The sequence below is a fragment of the Cupressus sempervirens genome, chromosome 8 (assembly GCF_028749045.1).
Source record: "Cupressus sempervirens isolate cs-2001-9-10 chromosome 8, ASM2874904v1, whole genome shotgun sequence".
Lineage (NCBI taxonomy): Eukaryota > Viridiplantae > Streptophyta > Pinopsida > Cupressales > Cupressaceae > Cupressus > Cupressus sempervirens.
The window spans coordinates 670,510,173-670,532,658 of NC_143125.1; the positions used below are offsets into that span (position 1 = coordinate 670,510,173).

Sequence of the window (22,486 nt, forward strand, 5' to 3'; positions counted from 1 at the left end):
AATCTAGTCTATCTAAACTCTTTCTGTGGCCAAGTCTAAGCACGCTCTCTATTATTACACGGTGTATCGAACTTAAAATTTCCAAAGAAGGCATCCCCAAAACAAGCGGAGAGATATTGCATGCAGCATAGAAGCTCTGCCAAACACAAAATTCATTAGCCAAACTGAAAAATCCACCGCTAAAACTAGAGGTGAGCGATTTGGGCACTTTAGTTAACAAGTCTAGAAGATAAAAACCTGATTTTTAGTGCTTATATTCTTCTAGAGAACTAGAACAAGCATGCAAGTGCAGTCCCGCCGCTGAATGAATTCCTCTAGATGAAACGTATATTCTTCTAGAAGCTTATGTGAAACGCATGCAAGATTAGTTAGCGGCAGTGTTAAAATGGCGGAAGCTGAATAAGTCTAGTTGGTGTAGAAGGCCGGTTTTGAGGATATTTTTTTACAAGCCAAGTGGAGCTTTCTCTTTCTCTCTTTCTCTCTATCTTTTTCCCTATTTCATTTTCTCTCACGGTGATATTGCCAAGGGAAATTTCTTATTTCTTTGTCTTCTTTACCTTCCATGAAACTTCCCCTCTCTCTCTCTGTTCAACTGCTGGATCGCGACTAGTTTCCTGACAGTTGTTAACAATTCATCGTTGACTCCACCTCCAAAAATATTTTTCAAGGGTTATTATAAGGATCTCTGCCGGACTACAATGGATTCAACACAAACAACAAAGGAATAAAGATTCAGGATTTCATTTTTATGTTTGGCTGCGAGTGGATGCTTCAGATGATATGTATAAGAGACGGAGAGAAGTTGAGGGCCATGCTGAAGCCGATTCAGAGCAATCGGGTCTAGCCAGTGGTTCTATGAGGGAACCAGGGCCTGGAGGAGAAAAGGGCTCGTCCGGTTCATGGCAGCCAAGATTGTATGAATGTCAATTTTGCAAAAGAGGGTTCACTTCCGCTCAAGCCCTAGGTGGTCACATGAATGTCCACCGCAGAGATCGAGCCATGGGAAAAGCTGGCTTTAATGGCATCGCTCAATCTTATCATCATAGAAAAAATAGTATCATTACCAATAACAATGATGACCATGTTCAAATTCTCCAGCCCCGTGGTCACATGGGGGGGAAATCTAGGGCTTCTATCTATTTTGACCTGTCCTCTGGTATCCTTATCCCATATGACCCTACTGTTTCTGCTGAGCCCTCTTTGCTTCTTACCCATGGAGTTGCAAGGGATAATGGAGAAATTAAGAGGCCTGAGCTTTGTATTGAATGTAGGTCTAAAAGCACTGGCACCCACATCATAGATCAGTGGCACAAATCAGATGCTGATGGTGAGGTTGACTTGGAGCTCAGACTTGGAGAGAAACCCTAAAAAAAACTTGTGTTTCAATTGCTTGGTGGAGGGTCTAATAACACAAGGTATGTAGATGTATAACTGCCTTATACAGGTTTCAATTTCACTAAGAATCTGCATAAGCTTTTAGTGAAATTGTATAAGCTTTTCTAGTTTAATTACAAAATCTCCTTTGAAGAAATTCATAGGATGGATAAGATTTTCTTGTTTCATCATCAAAACTAAAGTCCTTTGAAGGAGGTTCATAGAGTAGTCTTGTTTCATACATGAAGATCACACTTCTTTTTTTTCCTTGTAAAAGTTTCAGTTTAATGAACTATGGGTCTTTAACCTATAATCTTGTCTTCGGACTCTTCTTGTTTGAATACTGTGTATTCATTATTGAAAATACCTTGAATTACTGAATATGAGTGTTGAGAAATAGCTATCAGTGGCCCTGGTATATGTAAAAGATGCAAGAGAATGAGAGAACCTATATTGAAGCCAGAAAGTATATATTGATTGTATAGCCATACATAGCCCTCAATGGGACCGAAGAGGTTATGAAAGTGTGTAAGAGTTTTCTAAGAGAAAAACCAAACTGAAAGAAAAATGAAATCTGTGAAGAAGATGAAACTGATGTTCTTCATTTCAGCTTACATAGAAAAACAATTAGGCGCTTACAGTGAGTACATATTAACAAAACGCATCTAATAGTTTCTCTATGGCCCGAAGTCTAGAAGAAATTTCTAAAAGAAGATTTCACAGTAATGATAATTACGAGATTTTATGTGTATATATGGGCAATCTACAAGCATTTTATATATAGGTGTATAAACAAATGTCTTAAGAGCACTTTGTGAATAGAAAGCGTTTTCGAATCTAATTGTCAAAAAAGAAACTGGGTTAATGTTCTAAAACGATTTGTAATTGAAAACTAACATGATGTTACAGAGATACATACCATTTCACCTATCTCACAATCAGAACATATTTAACCTTTATATGTACTGGCACTTACATTGAGGGGTTCAGAATCTGATTTTTCCCATTGTTGAATACGTTGTTTTACAAAATTTATAAACCATTTGAATTAATTTCACCAATTCAATCACCTGAGCAATTTTGAATGGAAAAACTTGGGATTTCCATTGTTAAATACTATCCTTTCACTCTAATTATAAACCATTTGAATTTTTTTCACCTGAGCTATTTTGAAAGGAAAATTTCTGGATGCCATAAAACAAATACACTGGGTTGAGATGTATGTAGAAGTTAAAATTGCATTGGAACAACTGGAGATTGCAGAATGGCGTAGACTGTATCGAAATGTTTCACGAATTCATCGCTGTCTACTTTTGTTATTTTGCAAGGTAGCATAGATAAAGTACACATGCTATCCATGCATCGTAGATCCCAATGTTTCTTGTAATTTCATATTTATATATTAATTAAGTTATCTGTAATGTGAACAAATTTAGAATTACGATTTCTGACATCTTTTTTGTTCTAGATTTAGTATGTCAAGTCATGTTAAGTTAAATTCAATTTAATTATATCACTATTAAAAGACAATGTTGAATGATTATTTTGTAGTATTGTTGTTTTTGTCATAAAAATTTATTTTCTATCAAAATAATATTGTTGAATGTGAAAATGAGAAGTTATTGAGTCATAACTTTAAATGATCATAATAAGTGTTTAGTTCATTCAATAGTTATGTTAGAATTTTTTATATTAATTCAAAGCAATGTGTGTGTGTGTGTACACCATGAAAAAATATTATAAATTATTTTTAATACATTTCAAACATATTTGTATTTATTTATTTACTATATATTTAAAATTTAAAATTAATTTTCTTAAATTAATTTAAGTTACTTTTTGTGTAAATTGACTCAATAAATAGAGCTTCTAGTAACAAGTCTAGAGTTAGAAAACACTCACTAACCATAAAACTTCTCCAAACAATTCTCTTATGTTTTTATCATCTACTTTATTATTCAATAAACTCTAACGTTTTCCAGTGTATCATAGTTGTCATCGTTGTAACTTCGAACCAAAGTCAAAGGACCTTTTTAAATATGAATAGAGCATTTTTAAGAGTTTCAATGGTATTTTCTTAATTAAAAAATGATTTAAATTTTAAAAAATAAAAAATAAAATCAGTAATTACCTTGACATTTTAATTAGGATTTTCAATAATTATGAATAAAATAAAATTTTCTTTAAAATAAAATAAAATAAATATTTTTAAGATAAATGCATTTTACTTTATCAAATTATATATAAAAAATTATTGACTACATTGTTCTCATTTAATGATTTATACAATACTAAATTGTCATTAGAGCATAAAATTATGATGAAAATTTATTGATTGCATTGTGCTCATATGGTTAATTTTATCATGTACATATTGTATGTTAAATTTGGGCTTAAAACTAACACCCCCACTTAAAGCTAACTGAGGAGAACACAAAAAGCTAAAGATCTTTCGGGACAAGAAAAATGTGAATATTTATCAGATGATACCACCATAGTAATGAATGAAGAACCTTCTTTGAAATGGAGATGATGATTATGATTAGTTTGTATGAGTACCCCCAACAATACTAATCAAACAATGAATAGATGGTAAGCAAGGCAAAAAATATGCCAATCAATGATATATAAGAAAATAATATACATATGTGCTCTCAAATAATTAATTGATGGAAAACAAAGGAAAAATACAGGCGTATTCTCCACAAATCTTATCATCTATGGAACCCAAAAAAATTCATTCAAAGAGGCATGACATATCCACACAAAAAATGAGTTACTAGAGATAAAATAAAGGCAAGACCCATGCAAGAGACTAGGACCTTGACTTATATTTGATGTAGAATTAGGTCCAACTTTTAATGTCATGTTTTTTGGATGCATGCCTCTTCTAGTGGGCCTAAGCAGAATTGTTGACTTCCATTCTATTGCCCAAACATAAAAATTGCCTCAATGCCTACCTTATTGATGCTATGGTTATTTTTGAAATATGCCTTGATTTAAGCATTAAAATGGTCATTTCATCTCTAAATTTTTGAGAAATTTTACCCTTCCATATACCTAGCTCATTCCTAGCTCTGCCCAGCACTTGGAATTTTCAAAATCCAGCTTCTAAGTCAAAACTTGTCACAGGTTAATGAAGGAACCAAAAATATGTATTTTCAATTGCATCATTAACCATTTTCTCAAAAGGTTAAGATTAAGTGTCAAAAAGTGTATTTCATTTTGAAAGCTTAACCATTAACCTCTCTTTAAAAAAAAGGTTAAGATAAGCTTGCAAAATTAACCTTAACTTCTTGTCTCAAAGGTCAAGGTTAAGCTCCAAAATACGTATTTTGAAGGTGGTTAATTAACCTCTCTGATCAAGTTAGTAAAAGAAGAGAATTGAAAGGATGAATCACTAGCTAATGTTATTGCTAACTATTCAACTGGAGATAATCTAGTAAAGCTTCATTTCATGGAAACTATGGAGGCATAAGCTTTTAACAAGGATTGTGTGACCAAATGTTCAAGAAAGATAGAAGTGTTGCCCATCACTTCCATTCTCATAGCCCATATTATTTATCCAGCAAGTAAAAAAAATGATAAGATGTGATAACTGTTTGATATAATGTTTCAATCTCTAGCTTGCAACATCCAATGAGAATTAGTGGTATTCGCAAAGATTATAGATAGGACATGATAACTATTTGGTAAAATGACAAGTGGATCAGCACAAGATCATAGGAAAAGCACGTGGACTATCAGACCAGCCATCCTTCATCTTCCCAACCATACTACATTGAATGGTCTTTTCTGGTTGACCACTCATATCTGCACTATGCTTGGTTCCTGAGTGCGTTTGAAACTTTTCTTTGAACGTTGATATAGTAGAGATGATGCACGATAACCATTTGACATAAGACTCCAAATTCAAACTGCAAAATCGATGGTCGCAATCATCATAGACAAGCTCATCATCCACCCAAGTATTCTAGCATGCAAGTAGAGGAGATCAATATAGTCAAGGTGAAGAAATTGAAAACTATAGTAATCTGTTTCATTATCTTCTGTTCACCCTCCAACCAACAAGTCAAGTGGGAATTAAAATTGTACATTTTTGTTTTAATATCATTTGGTGATATCACCTTAAAGCAAAGCATGGATGTTCTTACAAAGATGAACATGGAGATATGAGTCCACATAGGCAGCAATATCAATTGACTCCAGAGAGGTACATGTAAAGTTTTGTGCTAAACCATGATTAAAGAAGTGGTATTTGATGAGAGTCTTATGAAATGATCACCAAAAAGTTTGAAGAGGGGCATTGCATTCCCTTTTACACATTCAAAGATCAATACCAAACCATCACCTCAATATCTTGGTAGGTTGCGAGTTCATTCACCTAATACATTTGATTGAGCTCAAGGCCAAGAACTCAAACCGTTTGACGAAGTGCCTCTTGAATATTTGTGGAAGAGATGAAGCTGAAGCTCATTATTTTGGAAAATCAACAATGTCTTCCTAGAATCAGCCATTTATTTCACATGGATCGAGAACATTTGGAAAGCTAACCCTTCCAAACATACAGTCATCAGTGTTCCAAGATCAGATGAAAAGCTTCAAGGCATTTGATAATGGGTTTTGATTTCTTGGAGAAAATGTGCAATGGCTTGTACCTTCATTCCTATCTACACACAAATTTTGAAGCCATAACAAGGCTCTCTAATAAGTCTTATCCTTCATGTGATGTAATGGTTTTAATCTTCTACCTATGTAATCAGTGACTTTTGTCATTTTGGGTTAATATTGTAGAGGTTAATTAACCTCACCCAAATCACATATTTGGGAAGTAGTTATTAACCACAAAGAGGTAGTTATTAACCTCTATGTGTATATAAGGAGTCTTTTTGGCTTTGTAAGGGACTTTTTGGGTTTTAGAAAAAGGGGACACTATGTTGAAGTTTTGGTGGCAAGACAATTTTTGGAAGATGTGTATAGATCTTGTTCTTGTGATCAAAAATTTCTTTAATGTTCTTGGTGCAAATAAATAAAAAGAAAACACATTTTTGAGTTCTATTTCTACATATCTAAATGTTGAAATGTTGATTCTTTCTTTGTAATAGGTATTTTCCCAGTATTGTGTGAATGTTTACGAATTATTGAATCAAAGTTGTGCTAATAGTAGCCCTCAAGTGTAGATCTTGATCATTGTAATCAACCAATTTATGTTAATTCAAGAAAGTTGTGAAGTTGTGTGGTGCATTCATTGTCATGAACTTTCTCATGTTTTAAAGTTTGATTTCATTTTTATTTAAAACCCTCAAAATTATATCATATGAGGGAGCTTGCCCTCTAAATGCAGAGGAAGGCCACATACCAAGGGTCTATCCAGTTGTTGTGAACTGTTTGCCACATACACTTTGTTGGGCTATTTTTATAGTGAAAAATTTGTTTACCAAAAATTTTTGGCAACTCTAGTGGGGACCAAAACAAGAAAGATTAATTAGTCACCTGTGATGAAATAACATGGTATTGCCACATGAGAATGTGCTTCCAATTCTCCAACTAAACCTTGGTTTTGAGGACATGCAAGAAGACCTTATTTCAGATTTTAACACTCTAGCCTAGAGGTGTAGATGATGTGCTTAGCAATATCATCAAGTAAATCGAGTTCTAGAAGAAGAAGAAGAAGAAGAATTCGGAGAAATCTTGCAAAGAGCTCCTATTGGTCAAGATGTTGTAGTCATTGAAAGAATAGTTGTTATTTCAAGAAGGAATGGTCAAAATCTTGGTCACATCCAAGGTCAAGTAAATAATAATCAATAATTTGGCTGATGAAGGTACCTTCCCTTGAATGAAGATTGGCGAGTCTATTTAAAAGATTGAATTATTGACAACTCTATCTGAGGTTCGAATTGAAAACATGGTTTGGTACAAAGGAAAAGTGGAAAGTGAAAGTGACAGTGACAATGATGAGGAATATTTTTCATATTGCAAGAAATAGATTCCCAATGAAACTCTATAGGTAAATTTCTTGAAGAATTTCTATAGCAGCAAGAGGCTAGATCCTAGAATGGTTCATCCTTGCTGCAAATTTTTCAAAAGATCGAAAAAGATTATGGATTTATTTCTCAATTAAAAATCCTTCTTAGAAAAAGGTTCAACATATAAAGATAAAGAAGGCCTTGCTAAAAAATGTGCTTCATCTAAATCAAAAATGAAGAATACTAAAAATGTGTCTCATGCACCTGTATCTCAACAAAATCATATTTTCATTGATCCTCAATAGACTAGTTTCTTGAAGAGTTTCTATGGTGGACAAAAATTAGATCCAAAAAAGATTCATCCCTCTTTGCTCCAAACTTTGTAGAAGATAGAAGAAGAAGATGGTAAAGATTATCAATTTTTCTCTCACAAGCCAAAATCATTTTCAGAAAGAAGTTCCACATGCAAGCATAAGGAAGAACTTGATCAGAAAAGTGATTCATCTGAATTGAGGATGGATAATGGTGGTAAAGTGGAATGATCATCACAAGAGTAGAAGTTTATTATCAAGAGAAAGATGATGGGTTTCCAAGAAATCTCTTTCAAGGTTACATGCAAGTGGAATATGAAGCTTTCCCATTTTGTGAAGATGGTCATTAAGAAGAAGCTTGTGTAAACATTGATGAATATTTAATGACAAGTATGATGGAAATGGGAATTAAGGATAGGCTTCAAGTAAGAGAAGATAACACATCAAGTTCTCACTCTCCCTCATGCATGAATCCTAAATTTGAAGCATTCAAGTTCACAAGTGGAGACTACAATGAAGAAAACATTGTGATGGCATCTCCCACTTGATAAGTACTTGGCCTTGAAGAAATGTGTTGTGATCTAATGTTTGAAAAATGTGAAGATAAAGGCATCGATGATAATTATCTTTTAATAGAATTTCCCTTACATCAATATCAACTGATGATCAATTCTCCTAATTAGATAGACTCATTAGAGAATGTGTGCTCCAAAATGGAAAAGATGATTGTTTCTTCTTTGAGAAATCTAATGGGAGAAGAGGAAGAAATACATCATGGGAAGATTCAATATGACAAGGATGTGCATTCATATTGGAATAATTTCATAGAGAATACAAAAAAAATCATTCCCATGGAAAAGAAAGAGTGTTTGGTGTCAGAAGTAAGTTTGGGAATTCATGATGACCAATCACTAGAATTTCAAGTAGAGGGCTTGTCAAGTAGAGAAAAAGATCATAAATGCTTTTAGGAACTTGAGAGCTTTATCCTTCAACTTTTTCAAAATGAAGCCATGAATGACATGCAACATGAAGTAGAGTTGATTCCAAAGTCAAATATTTTTGATGAGACATGGTTATTTGGAAACATTCCTTTATCAAGTGATGTCAAGCACACTAGGAATCTTAGAATTTGAATTCAAAGAGTGAACTTATACTTGAGTCCACAAGAACCTGAAAGTTGCCACATGTTAGCACATCATGGTATTTATTTTCCCCAACTAGTGAATGGATTTGCATGATTATACCTTGAGTCATTGGAGGTAGGGAAACCTACCTTTTAAATAGTCTAGATAGGAGTTTTTGTTGTGTTGTTTTGTTGCACCTAGTCTTTCTTTTAGTTGTCTTATTTTTGGTGTCAATTTTCCCCTTTGCATAGTAGTTCCTTAGGTGACTCTACAACCCAATGGATAAAGCACTATTCTAGTTTTTCTACATTCGAGCTTCGTCCTTATAAAGTCCTTGTCCCCAAATAGAGCCAGTTGTTGCCCAATTAACAAAATTGCCTCAATGCCTACCTTATTGATGCTATGGTTATTTTTGAAATATGCCTTGATTTAAGAATTAAAATAGTCATTCCATCTCTAAATTTTTGAGAATTTTTACCCTTCCATATATCTGGCTCATTCCCAACTCCACCCAGTACTTTGAATTTTCCAAATCTAGCTTTTGAGTCAAAAGTTGTTGCAGGTTAATGAAGGAACCAAAAATATGTATTTTGAATTGCATCATTAACCATTAACTTCTCAAAAGGTTAAGATTAAGTGTCAAAATACATATTTCATTTTCAAAGCTTAACCATTAACCTCTCTTTAAAAACAGGGTTAAGATAAGCTTACAAAATTAACCTTAACTTCTTGTCTCAAAGGTTAAGTTTAAGCTCCAAAATACGTATTTTGAAGGTGGTTAATTAACCTCTCTGATCAAGTTAGTAAAAAAAGAGAATTGAATGAATGAATCACTGGCTAATGCTATTGCTATCTATTCAACTGGAGATAATCCAGCAAAGCTCCAATGCATGGAAACTATGGAGGCTTAAGCTATTAAAAAGGATTGTGATACAAAATGTTCAAGAAAGATAGAAGTGTTTCCCATCACTTACATTCTTGTAGCCCATAGTATTTATCCAACAAAAAGAAAAATGATAAGACACAATAACTATTTGATATAATGTTTCAATCTCTAGCCTATGGCTTCAATTGGGAATCAGTGGTATTCACAAAGATTATAGATAGGGCATGATAACTATTTAGTAAAACAACAAGTGGATCAACACAAGATCATAAGAAAAGCACGTAGACTGTCAGACCAACCATCCTTATCTTCCCAGCCATAGTACATTGAAAGGTCTTTGCTGGTTGACCACTCATACCTACACTATGCTTGGTTCCTGAGTGCATTTGAAACTTTTCTTTGAACGTTGGTATAGTAGAGATGATGCATGATAACCATTTGACATAATACTCCATATTCAAACTGCAAAATTATGGTCCCGATCATCATAAAAAAGCTCATCGTCCACCCAAGTATTCCAGCATGTAAGTAGAGGAGATCAATATAGTCAATCAAGGTGAAGAAATTCAAAACTATAGTAATCTATTTCACTATCTTCTCTTCACCCTCCAACCAACAAGTGAAGTGGAAATTAAAATTGTACATTTTTGTTTTAATACCATTTGGTGATATCACCTTAAAGCAAAGCATGGATGTGCTTACAAAGATGAGCATGGAGATATGAGTGCACATAGTTGGCAATATCAATTGACTCCAGAGAGGTACATGTAAAGTTTTGTGCTAAACCATGATTAAAGAAGTGGTATTTGATGAGAGTCTTATGAAATGATCACCAAAAAGTTTGAAGAGGGGCATTGCATTCCCTTTTATGCAGTCAAAGATCAATACCAAACCATCACCTTAATATCTTGGTAGGTTGCGAGTTCATTCACATAATGCATTTGATTGAGCTCAAAGCCATACAATCAAACTATTTGTCGAAGTCCCTCTTGAATATTTGTGGCAGAGATGAAGTTGAAGCTCATTATTTTGGAAAATCAACAATGTGTTCCTAGAATCAGCCACGTATTTCACATGGATGGACAACATTTGGAAAGCCAACCCTTACAAACATATGGTCATTAGTGTTCCATGATCAGATGAAAAGCTTCAAGGCATTATTATAATGGGGTTTGATGTCTTGGATAAAATGTGCAATGGCTTGTACCTTCATTCCCATCTGCACATAGATTTTGAAGTCATAACAAGGCTCTCTAAAAAGTCTTATCCTGCATGTGATGTAATGGTTTTAATCTTCTACCTATGTAAATTTGCAAATTTTGTCATTTTGGGTTAATATTGTAGAGGTTAATTAACCTCACCCAAATCATGTATTTGGGAAGTAGTTATTAACCATGAAGAGGTAGTTATTAACCTCTATGTCTATATAAGGAGTCTTTTTGGCTTTGTAAGGGACTTTTTGGATTTTAGAAAAAGGGGACACTGTGTTGAAGTTTTGGTGGCAAGACAATTTTTGAAAAGTGTGTACAGATCTTGTTCTTGTGATCAAAAATTTCTTTTATGTTCTTGGTGTAAAGAAATAAAAAGAAAACACATTTTGAGTTCTCTTTCTACATATTTGAAAGTTGAAATGTTGATTCTTTCTTTGCAATAGGTATTTTCATGATATTGTGTGAATGTTCATGAATTATTGAATCAGTGTTGTGCTAATAGTAGCCCTCAAGCATAGATCTTGATTGTTGTAATTAGCCAATTTATGTTAATTCAAGAAAGTTATGAGGTCATGTGGTGCATTCATCATCATGAGCTTTCTCATCTTTTAATGTTTGATTTCATTTTTATTTAAAAACCTCAAAATTATATCATATGAAGGAGCTACCTCTCTAAATGCAGAGGAAGGCCACATACCAAGAGCCTATCCAACTATTGTGAAAAATTTGCCACATACACTCCGTTGGGCTATTTTTACAGTGACAAATCTATTTACCAACACATTCAAAAATAATAATATGACATAGGAAGAGAAAAGGTTGAAAACTCCATTCTTTCAAGTACTTATTTATTGCACATGCAAAAGTAATGCTTCTTCTTCAATTGTTAAGCTCTAATACCATGTTAAAATTTCTACAACTATAAGATGTAGTTAAAAGAAAAATAAATAATATTTGTAAAATTGAACAAGAATAAATAGAGCCCCTCAGAATAAAAATTATTTTATCACACAAATATTGCATGATTTATATAGTACTAAACCACCATTTAGACTAGAGAATTATGGTGAGATTTGTAAGAGAAAGCTGAGTGCAATCACCCTTGATTTGGGTAGTAATTGGCTGATTCATGGGTAAGCTACATATCTAAATAGAAACTTAGCATCAACAATATCTACTTTGTATATTTGGTTTTCCTTATTCAAAACATTAGAAAAAAATTAATTAATCCTCCATTTACACCACTTGTGAGAAGTGTCAAGTGATATATAACTTAATTATTAGAATTTATTTTCCACACTAAAATTAGAATGCATCACTTGTTATCAAAAATCATTTTCTTACTAAGAATGGGAACATACTTAGACTTATGTTTACTTTGTACTATCTTTTTATCAATTGAAAATTTACATTTAATTTTTATTTTCAATTTTAACTTCTTATAAAATGTCAACCGATACCTAACTTATGTAATTAAAATTCATCACATTCAATTTGTACTTTTCCTAATCAAAACTCTAAAAAATAAAGCAGAACAATAACTTTTACTTAAATTTATGAACAATGTCAATCATAACTAGCCTTCTATTATCTATTAAAATTTGTTTGTATACTAAAGTAGAATACACTTTTGTAAAATTAGTTTCCAAGACTAACGTATATAAAGAAATGACAACCAGTACATCACTTGCATGTAATGGAACTGATTTTATGTCTGATTTTCAGAATGTAGCTAAATCTGTTTAGTATTGAATCATAGCAAAAGTCTGCTTCATAATCATATTAATTATGATTAATCTATATCATTTCCAAATGAAGGATATATAGGACTTCGTATGATAACTTCCTTGTAGACAAATATTTGCCTTAAATTGAATAAAGCGGCACTCGTGTCAGTTAATATTTAACTTTACGAACAAAACAAAACAAAAGAAAACTTAAGTGGGAAGAGTGTGCCGGCCTCGCCTTGCCTTTCATTCGTTTTTTGTTTTCTCTCATGGCAGCCTTCTCTGATATGGACCTATCAAAACTCTAAAGCAGATTTCATACCCAGATTATTAATGTTTTCAAGAAATGCAATTGGCCTTTAGTGCAATTCAATTTTTAATATCATATCCATTTCTATTATTGCACTGATGTTTTCAAAAACAATTAAGTAAAAAATATGTTATAGCTATTAAATTTTTAAAATAATGTAAGAAGTCTACATATTACAATAGTAAAAATAAAAAGAAATTCTAATTATTATTTTTAAATACATTAAACTGGTAGTAAAACTAGAAGAGGCAGGAAGCTTCCTAGCTACCAAACACTGAGAAGAGCTCATAAAAATCGCTTGTTTACTCAATCACCGTTAGAAGATCATGGCCAGTCTTAAACATCACACACTAAGGAAGAAATTAAGCCTGGAAAAGTAAGTCGAACTTTGACTATTTAACACTTTTGCACTAAGAATCAAACCTTAGTGTGTGATGTTTAAGCCGTTCAAAAGATCATTGTCAACCTGTTTAGCAAAGTCTTTACTGCTGCCAAATGAGAGTGTCAGGGATTTAACCAAAATCGTATAAAAGTGAAAACAAAGTTGTATCAACTGCACAGTGACAATTCCATTGACTTTCAGAGAGACTGACATTTGCCGACTTATCTTCCTGAATAGAAAAAGTTGTACTCTCCTTTTATCACCAACCTCATCATCAAATAGTTACCAGGTAGTTGTCTCAATTTCATAATATAGAAGTCTTACATTCTGAATTTTAGTTTGAATGCTCATGTTACTTTGGGATGTTAGACAGGTGTTTTATAAACTAAAAAGGGAAACAAGGCAGAAAATTAGGAACGTTTGTAGAAAACATTAGGTGGGATCGATCTTTTAATCTAATTTTTTTTAGAGAGTTTCAAAGGAGCAAATGATTTTGAGCTTAAATCTTATATATCTTTATAAACTTATTTGTTCTAAATCTTCTGTGTGGTCTTTAGAAGTTTGAATCCTATTTTAAAAATTTCTACTGTGAATGATTTTTTTGCATCTATAATTCAGATCATATTTAGGATCAGTTATCAAAATAAAATAAAGTTCAAAGAGAAGAATGAGGAAGAAGGTAGTGTCATTATTATGGCAATGCAATTAATTTTCATCAATTTTCATCTTTGTCATAAGATTTGAAAAACCACTAATTTTCCTAAATAATTGAGGTTTTCATCATAAATACTTGTTTCTAATTTGCGTTCACTTTACCTATTTTGTTACAAATAGTAGGACGAAACCTATTCTCTTTTCATGTATGTAGCATGCAGTTAGAACGATCAGTTGGTATCTGAAAATGCAATTCACGTAAACTATTAAATTCCGATGCGTTGGTTTGCAGAAATTCGCATGGAGGTGAGATTCGTCATTTATCAACAACGAAAACATATAAAAGCCAGCGTAGATCTATGTTTCTAAAAGTTCCACTTTCACTTCAAATTTCATATTTATGTTTAATCTGATTGTCAAAACAGAAACACAGTAACGAATGTACAATAGTAATTCCCGTTACAAACATATTGCCAGATGATTTTGATATCCTCACTAAACACCATGCAATTGATTAACATCAAGATGTATGGATCATCAAAACTTAATAGTGATACCTATGCCTATATAGATTTGACTGTCTTATGCATTTGAGTGGGGATTTTGATAAGAAGATGAGAAATAAAGAGGGTTCAATTTTTAGGCCGAGGCAAAACAAAAAGCGTTTGAGTTGTGATCCGTGGTAAAAGATTGTCCTGAGATTTACTCCCGGGGTTGTGACGGTTACTATGGAGCGAGTTCTTACAAGTAAGAAAACAGCAGGGGATTGATTTCTAAGCATAGATAAATGGCAGCGTCTATGCAGCCGACCAAATCTATCATTTTTTATTATTTAAAATTAAATTAAAATCGTAATAGAAGTGTTCTGATAATTTCTAAATAATTAAGAAATCACATTAACCAACCATTAGGTTGGCTGGATAGCCATTTCGTAGATAAATTAAAGCTTAATTTCTAAGCTCAAAGTTCTGAATAGTCAAAGTTAACTTATATGTCTAAGCTTAATTTTTCTATTAGTGTGTGATATTTAAGGTTAGTGATGTTTTCCTTTTCTAGTCTTTTGTCAAGTCTTTCTTTTTTCACGTCATTTCTTTAGATGGCTATCAAGTTAGAAGGGAAGGCGGAGTTTGAAAAATTGACAAAACGTAGGTGCCTTAGGATTTAAACAAACACTAAAAAATTATACACAAAGGCTTCATTCCTAAGCTAAACATATTAAACAGTCAAGGTTGACATACTTTTTCCAAGCATAATTTCTTGAGAGGGTTTAAACATCACACACTAAGACATGATCCCTAAATAAAAGTGTTCAATATACAATCTTGTTAATATATTTTATGTTTATAGATGTTATGGAGATTATTAGTTTCATTACTTTTTTGTTTAATTGTTGTTGAACTGATTGAGGAAGGAAAGGACTTCTTTTCTTTTAAGATTATGGATTTAATTATGAACATCATACTTGATAAAAAAAAATCTTAATGAAAAAAATGTAGCAGCTTTGTCAACTTTTGATGCTTGTAGAATATAAGCCCAATATAGAAATTATATAGCCAAATGGAACTCTTAATTTCTCTTTTTCTAAACCATGAAGATCATGATTAGACCCTCTTGGACTGACAATGATTTCTTAGTATATTAGAACTTCTTAAAAATGGAAACTAAATTTTATCTTAAGGAAAAAATACTTTTACAAAGTATCAATATGGACAACGTTACTGAGCTTTATATTGGAAAATGGGGAGGAGGAGGTGCTACTAGATATGGTAATTCTTATGAGCATATTAATGGTTTTGATTTAGCACTCTAATTCACTAAACATCTCTTAGTAGCAAGATCTTATACCAATGTTGATGCAATAAGGTTGTTCTTTCTTTACTCATAATATTTTAAATTATTTTAAATTGTTCTATTTGGTGAAATAAGATCTTAGAAAAACCAAAGTACCTCAAATTAGGCCGCTATTATTTTCTTGGAATCATAACTATTAGAGGAAAATGAAACCATGAGATTTGTCATCTTCATATTTAGCAAAAGGTTAGAATTAATTTTATATTTTCTTTTTTTACACTAGGTAAATAAGAAAAGGTAAAGATTACATTAGATGAAATGTATTCCATAATCTTGTTAAATAATTATTTTAAAAGACTCAACTTCAAGCTATCTTGAATTGCTTCGTACTTTATTATATCCAATATGTTGTTTATAGTTATTTTTATTTTGCAATCATTAAGTTGAATGTTTCATATAGTAATTTTTCTCATAATTACTCTTGGTAATATGTTAATTTTTGTTTTGCAAAACATTTTATAAAAATTCAAATTTTATTGAATCTCATATCATTTTTTGGGGTCAATTTTATTATGTTTTGATTCTATTATTTTTTCTAAGTGTAGATCATTTCAAAATTCATTTTTATTCTTGAAAGAATTAATATAGATTTAAAAGATTACATTAATATTAATATAAAATTTGCTTTGCAAACTTACTATATCTTATGGCAATAAATATTTTTTTTTTTTTTAATTATTTATTTTGAAATATATATCTCATTGTTTAAATTATTAATTGTGAGTCTCTTATGACATCGACCTCTTATTGATCAAAAAAATAAAAGTCTAGATTTATTATTATTTGTTCAAATTGATAATTAGTATCATGTATTCACTTGTGTAAACTATAATCCAAGACCTCTACAAAAAAGGTTGACATATTACCATTGTGCTATAAACTATTCACTATAACTTCATATTTTTAAAATATTAACAATTTTAATAATTAATTTTACAGTCTTTAAATATTTTTTATTTATTCAAATTAATGTTACCATATATCTAATAATATATTATTTAAATTCTCATTAAAAAAAGTAATATCTTAATATTTCTATATTACTATTTGTGTCTATTAATATAATAAATATTGAATTTGTATATTACTACTTATGTTTATTAATAGAATATTTTGAAAGTTAATTTAATATGTATATATTTTCTAAATTGACATGAAACAAAAATGGATACCCTAATGTGTTTTAACTAAATAAACAGAAACCTCAGTCATCGAGACAAACAGATGAATAATATTTATCTTTATATTAAAAAGCATTTGTAACGTCAATATATATGTTTGTTTACTCTAGTTAGTATTTGTTAAAGATAGTTGTAATATATTCCAGTCGGAATTGTTTGATACCCAACTGAAATGTTGAGAGTTTTGCTTATTATTCACAGGACTATACATAGTTTTGTTTTGGAAAGAAATGGTCCCAAACGTAATGCAGCCTGGCAGCGACGATGACTGCTGCTGGAAGCGCACCAGTAAGCTGAATATGATATTATAACACAGTTTGCTTTCACATAAATTTCTATCAAAATTACCATATGATAAGTGTGGACAAGGATACATTGATACAACGACAAAGAATCGTAACAAAAGTCTGTAATGGCTGACATTTTTGAAAGGATAAAGAAATACTCATTTCTTCTCTTTTCTCTTACAGCGTGGTCCAAGATGATGGCTTACACACTTTATATATTTGAGCTGAGCGTTTAATAAATTTGCTGCATATTTTTAGATTTGCCAGAGAGATGCTCTGCTGAATTTAAGAGAATGATAGATACATATCCCCTCCCATGAAAAACTTCAAAATGAAAGTTAGTATAATTGTCCTTTATAGGGGTTCATATTTTTTAAAGAATATTTTTTTTATATGGCATGATCATTTAGAAAAACACATATATTGCAACCGAGGAAAAGATAGTTGCAACAGGTCAACAATTTATAGAATATATTAACCATTCTTATTATGGTAAGCAGAGTTTTGCTTATTCTATCACTAAATTATATATTGTGTGAAGAGTGACTTCCATATGCTTTCTTGATCAAACATATCTATCGCTTCCAATGATAACTTGTTTTCCTTCTGTTTTGTAATTAATTAAATCTCCTGCAACGGTGCAACACCAATGCAACTCTGATATAAGCTTTTTAAATTCAAGAATAATTTATTTTCAATCAGATTATGTAATTAATGCTATGACAAGAAAAAATCTATCTGCTCTTGAAACATAGACATGCCAGATGATAGCACTTAACACAAGAATGTCTTGCTATAATTTTCCATTAAACTGAAATTCGTTTGGTCTTGAAACAAATGTACAATGGATAACCATGTATATATTTTTTAGTATATAATGTGTCTTGAGTTATAGTATAATAATAAAAATATAATTTTTTGAAAAAAATATCGTGATAATAAATCATGGATTTGAATCTTATTTCTCTTTTTTGTTTCATATTTTGATGATAGACTGAGAGCTTGATCCTTTGTACCCTTTGAATTACACATTCAAGTATAAAAAAATTGTAATTTTAATAGCATAACAAATTATTAAGAGGGACATATTTTTCTATAGTATGTCAAATTGTGATATTGCTATCAGAATTCAATTGTGTAGTTTTTAGACAAACTCATTGACCCGTATCTGACTAATGAAACATGAGTCAATGAGTTTGACTCCAAAATTTCACAAATCAATCCTTTTAAATTATCACTTGATACAAACTCATTGACCCCTATCTGACTAATGAAACATGGGTCAATGAGTTTGACTCCAAAATTTCACAAATCAATCCTTTTAAATTATCACTTGATACCTACTAGTGAAACCCAATTCTCTATATCAGTTGATCAGTCCCTATATAAAAAAAAAAAAAACAATAGTACCCACAATTTTAGTGAAGGCTAAGAACATAATATATAAATCCTTTTTATCATTTTTTTTCTTGCTTTTCATGAAATTTGATTCAAAATTTGATAAAATATCTTACAATTTGGTTTCAAAGTCTATGAGAATAATAGCTTGCACATATAAAATAAAATAAAATAAGCTTTCAATCCAAATGTTCAATAATGTTGATTATTTCTTTGTGTAAGAACAAAAAAAGTTAAATAACATAATACATTATTATTATCTCCTACTATTTCTTTTCTTAAGCCAAAATTGGAACCCAAATCTTTTACATCAATTGCTCAATTTAATTCCTACAAACCAAAAGATATACACCATTTAATTAAAGACTAACACCATAATATATTAGATCTATGTATTTATTTATTTTATAATTATATCTTAATAATGAATATTTATAGAATTGTATAGAAACTTTGATAACACATCATAAAATTTGGTTCCAAACATTTTCTATATATAGATTTAAAACGTACACGCATCCAAAATAAAATACAAGAATTGTAAGCTAAAAAAAAATTATTATTATTTGATTTTAAATCAAAATTTCGTATTGCTCAATAGAGGTTCCAATCCAAAATTTTAACACCATTGATCAATCTAATCCTCCTAGACAAAAAAAGTTGCCAACAATCAGGTGAGGCTAAACTGAGATTCGATGCCTGTCAATTTAATGTACTTGTATTTGGAATGGTCGGCTTTGTCAATGATAGTTGAGAAAAAACAGGCATTGAGGATACAAGATGGAGCTTAAGCTCTACACGCCCCAAGGCTTTGTATTTTCTTTTGATCTCTACATAAGAACCAAAACCAAATCAGAAAAAACGAAATTGTGTGAGAATCATGTGTACCCCGTAGATGGTACATAACAAATGATGGAAGCTTTCAGAAATAATTTCTTGACGACTTGGATACTTTGTTTTTATATTTATTTCTTGATATTTTCTGCTTTAGGATGGAATTTTTAAATTGAAACCAGAGCTTTAACATGCAGAAAAGTTTAAATTGAGTTTGTTTGGCCTCAGTCAGAAACCTCGTGAGTAAGACTTAGTAAAGTTTCGACTTCTTTTTTATATGATTGAAATAGTGTAGTCAGCTGACATTTATTTGTTTCTAGCGATAACTCGCAACATAAAAGTAGGTGCGAACGTAACTTAAGATTTAAAAATATTGACGAGGCTGCTTGTAATTTCTACTAAGTAATAGTCTTTCATTAGATGTTTTTAGATTATTAGGTTTAGGTTTGGGTTGAATCCCCTGTAGTATTTTTCAGAAATTTGTAGATATTTTGTCTTTATTTTTATTGTGTCACAGCACATTGTGTTTAGTGTTTTGCTCTTTTCTTGTGCTTCTGCCCATCCATCAAAGTGGTACTAGAGCAAGGATAAGAAAAGGAGTTTGAAGTAATGTGCATAAGGAAGAATACAAAAAATAAAGAGGATAGAAAGTTAATGTGGGATCCGTAAATTTCTTGTTGCCCTATTTAGGTTTGTTATATTTGTGAATTTTGTTTATGAGTTTCTATCAGGAATGGCTTTAGGGAGTTTTCAAGCTTCAATTCCAATGTTTTCTCGAAAGAATTATGATGATTGGACTTTTAGAATGAAGCTTATATTTGATTCCTATGAGTTATTAGATATGATCTTAAATGGTTATGATGAACGTATAGATGAGTCTACTTTAAATGCTGATTAAAAGGAAAAGCTTGATGAAAATAGGCAAAAAAGAAAAAAAGCTTTGCAGATTATTGGACAAGCTCTGGATGACTTGGTTCTTGAAAAAATTAAGCTAGCTATTATAGCCAAGCAAGCTTGGGACGTTCTTGAGACTGCACATCAAGGTGCAAGGTAAAGATTGTTAAATTGCAAGCACTTAGAAGAGAATTTGAGAATTTACAAATGAAGGATTCTGACTTTGTAGAGAAATTTTCAAATTGTGTTATGAATGTAGTTAATCAAGTAAGGATAAATAGTGATAAGCTTGGAAGTTGTAGAAAAGATTTTAAAAAGTTTCCCTACTAAATTTGATAATATTGTGAGTGCAATTGAAGAATCTAAGGATTTAACAACATTATCCATAGATGAGGTGTTTAGATCCTTGTATAATCATGAAGACAAGTTGAACAAGCGTAATGGTAATTCATTGGAAAATGCATTCAAAGAACAAATGACAATTGATAGAGGCAGAGGAAGAGGAAATTCTAGATTTGGAGGAAGAGGAAGAGACGGATATAATTATCAAAAGGAAGAAGGAAAGAGTTTAGTTCAAGGAGGAAGGAGAAATCATTACTTCAACTCAAGGGGATGCAATGACAGCTAGACGTAACAAAGGTATGATTTAAAAAAAATGTTCAATGTGATTACTACAAAAAGTTTGGACATTTTGAAAATGAGTGTAAAAAGAAACAAGCTGATATGAGTAAGCAAAATGAAAAATTTTCTGAGAGTAGTTCTGATACATTGTTCATTACTTGCAATGTAGCCCAAGAGAATTCAAATGATTTTTGGTTTCTAGATAGTGGTTGCAGCAATCATATGATAGAAAACAAATTTTTTTTTCAAAAAATCTTGGATAGATCAATTAAATCATAAGTGAAGTTGGGAAATAATGAGATAGTGAAAGTAAGTGGAAAGGGTACAATCAATGTCATCAGAAAGCATTGTAAGAAATCTATTTCTGATGCATACTTTGTACCTAGTTTAAAATATAATCTTATAAGTGTGGGAAAACTTAGTCAAAAAGGTTATAGAGTTATTTTTGAGAAAAAAATGTGTGCACTATATTTGATATGCCTCCTAGTAACTTGGTGGTTGAAAGGGTAGAAATGACAAATAACATAATGTTTCCACTTTGGATGAAGAGCAATATGGTTGATGAAATTGTAGCAAGCTTCAAGGCAAAAAGTCAAGATCAAGCATGGATATGGCACTTGTGTTATGGACATCTAAATTTTAAAGGATTCTCATTATTGCAAAGGAAGGAAATGGCAAGAGGCTTACCCCCAATTGAAGCATCATTAAGTCCATGTGAAAGTTGTATTTTGGCCAAACATCATAGTAATAGTTTTTCGAAAGGGATGTCATATAGAGCAAGGGTACCTTTAGAAATTGTACATTTAAATATATGTGGTCCAATGAAAATACTATTATTAGAGGGGAGCATTTATTTCTTAACATTTATTGATGACTTTAGTAGAAAGACATGAGTTTACTTCCATAAATACAAATCTAAAATTTTTGGCACTTTTAAGAATTTAGGGCTTTTGCTAAGAAACAAAGTGGTTTACCTATCAAGGTTTTGAGATATGATAGAGGAGGAGAGTACAAATCAAATGAGTTTTTAGATTATTGTAGGGATCATAGAATCAAAAAGTAATTTACTACTAGTTATACACCACAACAAAAATGTGTTGTAGAGAGAAAGAATAGGACAATAATGGAGATGGAAAGGAGCATGTTGAAAGGTAAGAATCTTCCTAATGAATATTGGGTTGAGGTAATTTCTTATGCTATTTATATCTTGAATAGGAGTCCAACAAAGATTGTGAAGGACATGATTCTACAACAAGCATGGAGTGGTAAGATTCATAGTGTTTCTTATCTCAAAGTATTTGGTTGTGTTTCATATGCACATGTTCCTAAAGAAACTAAAAAGTTAGATGATAGGATTGAGAAGTGCATTTTTTGTTGGCTATGATGAGCAATCTAAGGCACATAGGTTGTTTAATCCGATCACTAAAAGACTCATTGTGAGTAGGGATGTTGTATTTAAAGAGGATGAATCTTCA

General features: G+C 31.4%; 1 protein-coding gene across 1 annotated transcript; it reads left to right on the forward strand.

The window, feature by feature from the left end:
- The first annotated feature begins 461 nt into the window (after positions 1 to 461).
- On the forward strand, positions 462 to 1,831 carry LOC149544223 (uncharacterized). The gene has a single exon (XM_089796374.1). It carries the CDS (start codon positions 781 to 783, stop codon positions 1,366 to 1,368), a length of 588 nt encoding a protein of 195 aa, XP_089652500.1. The 5' UTR covers positions 462 to 780; the 3' UTR covers positions 1,369 to 1,831.
- The last annotated feature ends 20,655 nt before the right edge of the window (positions 1,832 to 22,486 follow it).

Bases quoted from the DNA above. Each gene is read 5' to 3' on its own strand.
- LOC149544223 (XM_089796374.1), top strand. From the start codon at position 781: ATGTATAAGAGACGGAGAGAAGTTGAGGGCCATGCTGAAGCCGATTCA.